This window comes from Poecilia formosa, unplaced genomic scaffold, assembly GCF_000485575.1.
Source record: "Poecilia formosa unplaced genomic scaffold, Poecilia_formosa-5.1.2 Scaffold320, whole genome shotgun sequence".
NCBI lineage: Eukaryota > Metazoa > Chordata > Actinopteri > Cyprinodontiformes > Poeciliidae > Poecilia > Poecilia formosa.
The window spans coordinates 359823-369103 of record NW_006800259.1 but is presented as its reverse complement, the minus strand read 5'-3'; the positions used below and the strand labels follow the sequence as shown (position 1 = coordinate 369103).

The 9281-nt window shown below is 40.2% G+C and overlaps 1 protein-coding gene across 2 annotated transcripts in view; it reads right to left on the bottom strand.

Annotated features, from left to right (window-relative positions):
- prdm6 (PR domain containing 6) overlaps positions 1-9281 on the bottom strand; it is a 79385-nt gene that overhangs the window by 49104 nt on the left and 21000 nt on the right. For both annotated transcript variants that reach the window (XM_016661282.1, XM_007573176.2), the window contains exon 5: positions 1268-1395. In XM_016661282.1, coding sequence (XP_016516768.1) covers positions 1268-1395 — 128 coding nt within the window. The remainder of the gene's footprint in view (positions 1-1267; positions 1396-9281) is intronic.

The following is a 9281-nucleotide window of genomic DNA, read 5'->3' as shown; positions in this document are numbered from 1 at the left end:
ATTTCTGTATGATGATGTATGATGATCTGTCAGCTGTCTATTTAGGTAGCATCTGGTGTTGATGATGACAGGTGTGTTCCACCCGAAAGGGGGAAACAGTTTTTGACCGCAACGCAACGCAATACTAACGTGACGCAATGCTACCGCTATTGAATTAAATGCTGTGTGGATCGCTGAAACTATGTATGCGGTGTTATTGACAACATGTTAGAGGAATAAGAAAATAAGATGATGATTGCCGAGTCATGGAAATAAATGGATTACCTGCACTAACATCAAGGACGGCTCACATTTCAATTAAGCGGATAAGTGATCGGCGTGTCAACTTTACCCCGGTGTACCACCTCAGGGGCTTAAAGCTTTGGCTTAGCCTCTACATGGCACATTAGAGCCCATATATAAGGTTCTCACTAAACCACTAGGCCTGGTGTGACAAAACCTACTTTGCCAGTGCAAAGCAAGAGGAGCAGTGTGCAGAGGTGTTGTGATATTTTTGTGGTTTCTGCCACTGTGGCTACTGCATTCAAAATGCAGCAAATTCAGCAGTATAAGTACTCCTTGGTCAGGTTCGCTGTTATTTGCTGTTGCTTTCACCAGCCTGTTGTTGCCATCTGCTCTGTATTTTTTTTTCCAAACTGTGTCATTTAGATCCTTTATTTCCTCACCCTCCCTCATCCTCATCTCTGCACTTAGGTCCTGACTAAAAACTGTTTTTGTTTGCTTATTTATTTTTCCCAAAAATGCCAAAACATTACAGCAACAGGTAAAACACAATGTAAACACAAAAGAGTATTAAGGAAACCAAAACACTGTTACATCTCCTAATGTTAAAATAGCCTTCAAGCATTTTTAGTGCTGACTCCAGTTTGAACTCACCACAAACCCATGCTGCATAAAGATGCTGCAAACTTGCAATGTAAACAATCCCCAAAAACTTAATAGTAACAACACATACTTTCACATGCTTCTTACTCCATCATCATAATGTCCACACTACTTTGCTAGAGCTTCAGAAACACGTTAGTGTGGCATGCAGTTTGAAATATATTAGCCTTGCACATGTCATCAGACTGCTTTATGTCCATTTCGCTGTCATCTTCACATGAAATTTAAGGTCAACCAACAGGATTATACTTTATTCAAATAGTGCCTGAAAAACTTGCTAGTCATGTCTAAATGACAAACAGAATATTTTGACAACAAAACAACCAAAGTTAAATTTAGGAGAGATGCCAACTTTGCATCAGAGAACATCAGACGTTCTTACCTGTACTGGACCACCATCATGTTCTGCTCCCCACAGTGTCTCGCACAGCGGATGTACCTCATCCAACTGGATTTACTGGGATCGTTTCCATCTATAAAGTGCTGCAACGTTCCCTCTGCATCATAGATCTAGAGCACACAGAAACAATGGTGTATGTAACTGGCATTTCAATTAGTTTTTATTCAGTTAAAACAGTTTTACTAGTTTAAATTGTACAGTGTTTTTTTTTCCAGAATGAGTTTCCACCTTGACCCACTGTTGGTCCAAATTGGGCCCCACAAGTACCAGACTGGTACCTAGACCTATAGATGGAACCAGTTCCTACTGCGTCAGCCAGCTTAGCAGGTCTGGTATTACAGAGTCACCAAGAAGAGACACAAAAACATTAAAACAGTCGAACCAAATAAAATGATAAAAACTGTAAAATTTCTGTAAAACATGATCATTTGACATTTTCCAGCTTAAGTAAACGGATCAGTCACGTTTATGAATGAATAAATGAATAAATGTATTTCTATTCATTAGAAATGTATGTATAAATACAGACCCTATCCCATTCAGTATGTTTCTGAATGTTGTTTTTATTTGGTTTTGTCAGGACGGCTTCTTTAAACTCAGATTATAATTTAATCTGCAGACCTGGATGCTCAGCAGCACAGAAGCGACTCATTGATGTCGACTTTAGGTGGAAAACATGATGATGAAACTCGTACATCAACAGAAAGCCGAGGATTCACAGCTAATAGTGATCATAAGCAGTTAAAGCGTTTCCATCTCACCCAGCCTCTGTGTGTGTGTGTTAGTGTGTGTGTGTTCATTATTAATCCATCCCTCCATCCATCCGTGGTGATGCAGTGTGACTGTATTGAGGAGGCGTCAAGTGTGTTTATAAGGTGATGACCTGAGCCAATAGCCGGCCTCTGTTCTGTCCATACAGCCTGCAAACAATCAATGCAGTAAATGACTGTGAGAATCAAAGGAAACAGCCTCATTCATTATTCTCAGTATGTCGCACTCAGACATACTGAGAGTCTGTCACTGTCAGACTGTCTGCAGACTCTCAGGTTTTATCTGATCTGTTAGAAACCCAACAGATTCATCACTGAACAAGGAGTCGACCTCAGAAACATGAAGTAAACCGGGGGGGACTCAGCTCTGATGAACCAATCTGCCCAGTCAAACTGTCCTGTGCTGCAGCTACATCCATCAGTCAGGTGATGTAATTCATTACACCTGTTACCCATCCAAGCCTCTCATCCTGTAACAAGTCGGTCTTAATCATGAGTTAAAGTAATTTTTTTTAATCAACCTTGATGGTGGCTGAAGGTTTATTGTGTCCACGTTTTAAGTGGTTGTAAAGTTTACGATGTGCATCCATTCCTAAATGTTTTGCTCACATAAATGAGCTCTGATCGAGGCAGAGGGAGGGACGGCTCGTCCTGCTTGTCTGTCTGTGGTCTGATGTCCATTTGGTGAAGATTCATCACTTTAAGGCTGCATTCCCACCAGCCATGCTTCCTTCACTTTAATCCAACTTCAGTCCATTTGTCCAGAAGGTCCGGTTCGTTTGGGGAGGTGTGAATGTGTGATCAAACTCTGATGTGGACCAAAAAAGCAAATTCTGGTCCTACTCTGGTCCACTTCAACTCTGTTTGGTTGAAGTGAACTGTGGTGCAGTTTAAATGCATGTGAACGCCAAACAGACAGTAGCTTGGTCCAAAAGCAGGAAGTGGACTAACGCTCAGGGCATTCTGGGTAAATACAACCAAAACAAACGTGTTATTTTAGCACTAGCAGGAGAAATGACTTGTGGTCTTTTACCAAAGACAAAAAAGGGAAATTCTCCAACAGCTAAAATCTGATTTGTGTTTACGTTTGGTGAAGGAAGCTGTGCTCAGCGTCTTCAGAGGTTTTTGTGTTGTTTCCTTCAGTGGTGTTTTTTGCAGCGCCCCCACAGGTGAGCAGGGGAACAGGTTTATCAACTGGTTTGGTTGGTTTGACACAGTGCAGTGTGAAAGCAAACCACAGCAGCTGAAAATGTAACAATTTTGGTCCCCAATGTAACCAAATCGACCATAAGGCGGGTAAACAGCCTAAGTAAAATGAAGATGAACAGATGTTGTGGCTGTTTGGCCTTATAAATATTCTGGCATCCAAAGGAAACGGAGGTACATGGCAAAATTCACCTACATAGAGTCCCTGCTGGTGCTTAAATCTGTGCTACTAGCGATTTAAATGGGGATGTTATGAATACAACTCAAATTAAGAAAAAGGAGGAGAATCTCCTGCCGGTAATAAAACTCTCTGTCTGATCCTATCCTGACCACTTCAGTCAGTCAAAGCCTCACTGCCACAACACCAGAGTATGTGGGTCCATTTTAAATAAACTGAACGCATGTTCACATATATTACAGACATTTAAAAACTCTTCAGTGTTTAGGTCAGTTTGTGTTTGAACCCTGTATTTTTCCCAGGCAGTGAGAGCGATCAGAAGGTCTTTATTGTGGCGCTTTTTATCGCCTGAGAAACTTCCTGCTGCCGGTACAGTAATGCTTCTGAAGCTAACAGCTGGTTTCTAGTTTCATGCTGTTTTGTCAGGTTTTTTGGCCGCTTGTGTTTATCGAATCCATCGCTGAGAAATTCCATCTGAAAGACAAACGACCAAAGATCTCATATTGTTTAGTTCAACGGCTACAAAATGTTGCAAACGCTGCCAGGCTCACAGCTCCAAGCTGTCATTTTTCTGTCCGAGCACAAAAAGTTGATTTTTTTGTTGTTGTTGTTAAAACTCCATAAATTATTCTAGTTCAGCTTCGGCTTGTGTTGAACAGATGCAGCACAAAGCTTTATTTTCACACACTGAGATCATCCTTTTCTCACAACCTTCACAGTTCAGCTGATTATCTCAGCATCTTCCCTCTCGTCTGATCAATTATCAGAACAGGTAAAGGAAATACTCTGTTCCATCTTCTAACATTTCTCTATCCATTATTTATTATTTATTATTTAACAGTTCAGGACAAAGAAAGAAGATCAGTCTGAATATTTTCTAAAATATTAGAATATGAATTTATTAGTCATAGCTGCATTCTACTTAATTTTAGGAAATAATTCTCAATATGTATCAGGAAAATACTTGATCAGCACAACAGAGAATAATGTTAGTCGTAAGTTGATCAGTCAACTTTAGACCAACATTAAAGAGACATTATCGATTGACTAATGATTAATTGAAAGCAGTCGTTTTCTTAAAATCCTGAGTTTTGTCTTGTATCGACTTCCTTCTAACATCAATGGATATTTATTCATAATTTCCTGAATTTAAAAAAAGAAGTACAACTGCTATATTTTAACAATTATTGTGTCAGTTGTATTAAATACTGACTGAACAAACAGAAAATTGTGGTTTTCTCACTTTATTAACTTTGACATATTTATAAAATATAACAAAACAGGAACTGGTCTGCATTTGGGCCATTTAACTTTCCTGTTCTGGGATGCCACTGCCATGATTATTTCCCTTAGAACCATCAACAGGTTCTGCTTAAGGATGAGCAGCAGCGCCCTCTTCTGGATGACGCCAAACTACAACACTGAAAGAAGCTCCAAGCAGATGTTATCAGTTAATTATTTATTCTAATAAACCATTAATCGATAATTAATCATAAATCAATTATTTGTATCCCTACTGTTAAATATAAATATTTCAAATAAATATTTCTTCTAAATTGTCTCAATTATAGTACATTAAAAAATATTAGTACAAGTACAAGAGAACACAAATCTAAAGTAGATTTAAACATAAAAGAACAGGAAACAAATACTGGATTCTCTTAAAATGAAAATCTCAGACGTTGCCTGTCATTTCATTAATTTAATAAATACAACTGGGCAACAGGTAAAATGTCCAGGTTCCCTCATGTTGCTCACCTCTGACACCATAAGGCAACCAGACCCGCCACACTGCCAGGAAACTCCAAAATAAAACAGACATGGCGCGTGGCATGAATACAGTTTTATTCCAAAAACATCTTTCGTTAGAAACTCAGGCGCTGATGCATCCTGACTGGAAACTATCAGAGCGAGATCTGCACAACTTCAACTGACAGCAGGTGTTTACTGAAGCGTTTTGACCTGTTGACATTATTACAGAGTAAATCTTCATTTTGTCCCATCTGAACAGCTATTTCAAAGTTTATGGTGTGTGTGTGTGTGTGTGTGTGTGTGCGTGTGTGTGTGTGTGTGTGTGAGGAATGTTCTTCAGTTATCAGTTAAAACCCTTGAGTGCAGCTCTGCTCCACCGCTGGCATGTAAATGGCTGCTTGGCCGTCAGAGGACGATGTGTGTGTGACGAGCAGCTGAGCTTTTATCACAGAGTGGATGTCATTAAGTCACTAATGCAGCTGTGAGTTATCATGTCTGAAGGTGTTTCAGCTCTCTAACACACACAGATCACACACACATAAGTAAAGACGGTGTATCTGAAGCGGTTTTAACACCTAATTCTTCGTCAGCTCAGCTCGGTCCCTCTGGCTGTTTGTGGCCAGGCCTCAAAGATTTATTACATTTGAGCAGATGTGGCCGTGAGATCAAGTTTGGTAAATAGTTTCAAACTAAAAAGCTGAGAAGGCAAGCTATGAAAAATGTTGCTCTAAAATGTATTTCTCTACTTAAAACAGTATCTTGGATTTCTTTAGGAATGTAAATCAAAGTAAAAAAAATACCTTGAAATGTAAAAACTGCTTACAGTCTGGAGTAAAATATGGTTCATAAAAGCTACAAATCTATTGGCTGAAAACACACTTGAATCAGAACAACAGAGATCTCTCATGGTGAGACTCGTGCTTTATTATTAAACTAACCTGCAGTTTAACTGATTCACCACAGGGGTCGCCATCATGCTCCAAAACAAGCTAAATGAACCTGAAACCCTCACTGGGTCTGAGTTCATCACTCTGTCTAAACGTGTCTCTCAAACTGAAGTCGTACGTTTTCACTGAACTCGTGTCTTTCAAGATGCCTCATTAACTTTAGATTTTCCCAAAGCTTATGGTCACGCCACTACATCGTCTCTTCATCACGAAGGTTCAGCGACTCACAGATGCCTCCAAATTTATTTTTGTAAATGATTCAGAAAAAAGGTGCGTCCACAAAACAGGATGCAGTACGACAGGAAATGGTGCAGTAGGTCTGCCGGGCCAATTGGTGGCGCTGTAACACTGCCAGACAACAACACAAAAATCACTGAACAGCAGTGTTGCCAGGTTGGACAGGTATCCACCCAGTTGGGCTTCTAATAAACATGTTGGGCTGGGAAAATTGGGTTTAGGCAAAGTGTTCAAATTTAGGCTGCTTCTGACAACGTGATGGATTTTTAGGAAGTTTTCAGATGAAAATTCTTTATAGTTGTAACTGTGTGACAGAAAAACCCAGAACATGTGCATTTTAATAAAATACTGTGTTCTCACCCTCACTTTATTCATTTATTTTGAAATGTCCAGATCCCTCAAATGTGACATCATCAATGATTTGTCATTGGTTAATCAAGAGTTACTATGCGGTGGTAAAACAGGAAATCCCAGAGCAACTTCATAAGTTAAACTAATATAGCGCTGGACACTGTAAAAGGGCCAAACAAGGTGAAACAGGATGCTCTGGCAAAGATGAAGCACATAAGGACTCTTCATAAAATAAAGAAGACAACCCTCAGGTCTTCATGAGACTGGCATACAACAACGCTTCAGTCAGAGGCTTCTTCTACCTGTTGTATTACTGACTGTTACAGGAGATCCTTCCTTCCATCAGCATCTACAACTCTGAAAAATATGTTTGAACTGAAGTATTTTTGCACCATGACATGGAATCATCTCTCATCTGGAGCCATGATTCTCTTGTGAAAAGTCTTGGTCAAATATAACAGGATGAACAGTTTGATCAGCTGCTGGAGCAGCTCTGGACCGAAGAAGCTGCTTTAATTCACTGAGAAGTTCTGCAAAACAAGGTAACATTCTCAGTTTATTCATCCTGATTTTTTATCTGGACAGTAACGGCAGGATGAAATAATCTAGTCGATAGTTTTAAATCCCAAACAAACCCAAACCAGGTGATCCTCAGCCCTCAGCTCATCGGGGTCTGGGTAACTATTCAGGAGACAGATCTTAGAGGAATCAGCGGTGTGCTGAACACATCGGTGTCTCTTTCTTTTCCATTTCTCTTTTTTTACTCCAGATTGTGTAAAACTGCCCCTGAGAGCCAATCAATGATCACGGGCTTCTGTTCTACAGCTAATCAATGAACCCTCACTAATTCTACTGTTATCTGTTCTCTTCATCTTCCTCCTGCTTATCCCACCATTCCTGCTCCACCTTCTGCTCCCGTCATCTCATGACAGGAGACAATGATCCAAATCCTCTCTGATTTATTCAGCTTTTATCTAACATACTTGTGACAGCAGAAACAGATGCATCCACGTTTGTAGCCGTTTATCCAAACAGACAAACATTCACACAAGTTCTCAACCTCCTCATATCTGAATTAAATCAGAAACAAAGAAAACACAATGAAACCAGGCAGATTACTGGGTTTTTCCCTACAACAGAAAGTCTTCATCAGGTCTCTGAAACTGTCTATTTATCTCTGGATATCCAGTAAACACAAGTTTTTAAAATTATATTTTTATCCTCAATAAAAAAAACTCTTTTAATGTGAAAAAGAAATGCACAGAGAAACTATCAGTTTAGCTAAATATCTGTTGATGTGGAACCAGAATGGAGAGCAAGGAGAAACTTTGAATCTCAAAGCCAGAGAACAAAATATGGAAAATAAAGAATCTCATTTTCTGCCTATCAACAGAAAATAAACATGGCAAACGTTTTTCTGGACGGCATAAAAGCAGAGAAGAAACTATAAACACATTGATTTGAGTTTGGTGAAACCTATAAAGAGGAAAAGTAGTTTATTAGTTTTTGTTTGTTGCTGAGCGGGTCTAACATCCATCACTTTTCTGCTGCAAACAGCAGAAACATTTTTCACTGATGGTTTCCATAAAACAGTGAAAAGTTTAAATTTTTGAACATGATTAAATTGGCAATGACTTAAACTAAACACAAGAAAGTCCAAATGCTTGATGTTTGAGTCACAGAAAGTCTTTTTTAACGTGGGATTTTTCATGTCCCCGTGGTCATTTATTTTATTCAGTCTCTACATTTTCAAATCATTTACCTCTAAGCTCTGCAATCTGCATTTTCTCTATAACTAAGAGTTTAAAGCTGCTTCTTTGAACAGATTTCTGCTTTTCCATCACATTTCCCATCCACCTCTCAACAACTCCTGTCTTTCCATTAAATAAAAACCATTTGAGGAAACCTTCCAGGTTCTTCCTGCCAAATCTAAAACCTTATTTTAATACTTTTTAATCTTCTTTACAAAGTCCTCAGCTCCGTGTGAGGTATCTCAGCCGTCTGTTCCCATGCTAACTCTGCTGCAACAAAACCAACGTTAGCCAAACCAAAACAAAGCCACAAAGCTGCTCATTCTTCCTGCTGTTCCCTCCTTCAAACGCAGCGTGTCACTGAGGTGTTCATGTTTCAGCTGCAAGCCTTATAAACTCTGCTGCCATCACCGCCGCCGTGCCCAAGAGCAACAGTCGGGGCTCTGCGTGAAGCCAGAGCCACTTCAGCAGCCTGCCGGGCTCTCAGCGGCCCGCCGGGCTCTCAGCGGCCCGCCGGGCTCTCAGCGGCCCGCTCATAAATCAGGACGGCAATAATCATCCAACGCAGCCGATAATATTTGGATAACCGAATCTGATGCAGCTGAGCATCGACACCAAACGGTTTCCATCTGGAGGCAGCAGAGAGTGACGCAACAACACAGGACAGGACACCACCACCCCCTAACACCACCCACAGGACAGGACAGGGTTCCACTAACACCACCCACAGGACAGGACACCATCACCCACTAACCCTAATGTTCACTGGTAGCACATTATCCTCTGAACGTCCTTGTACAGTTA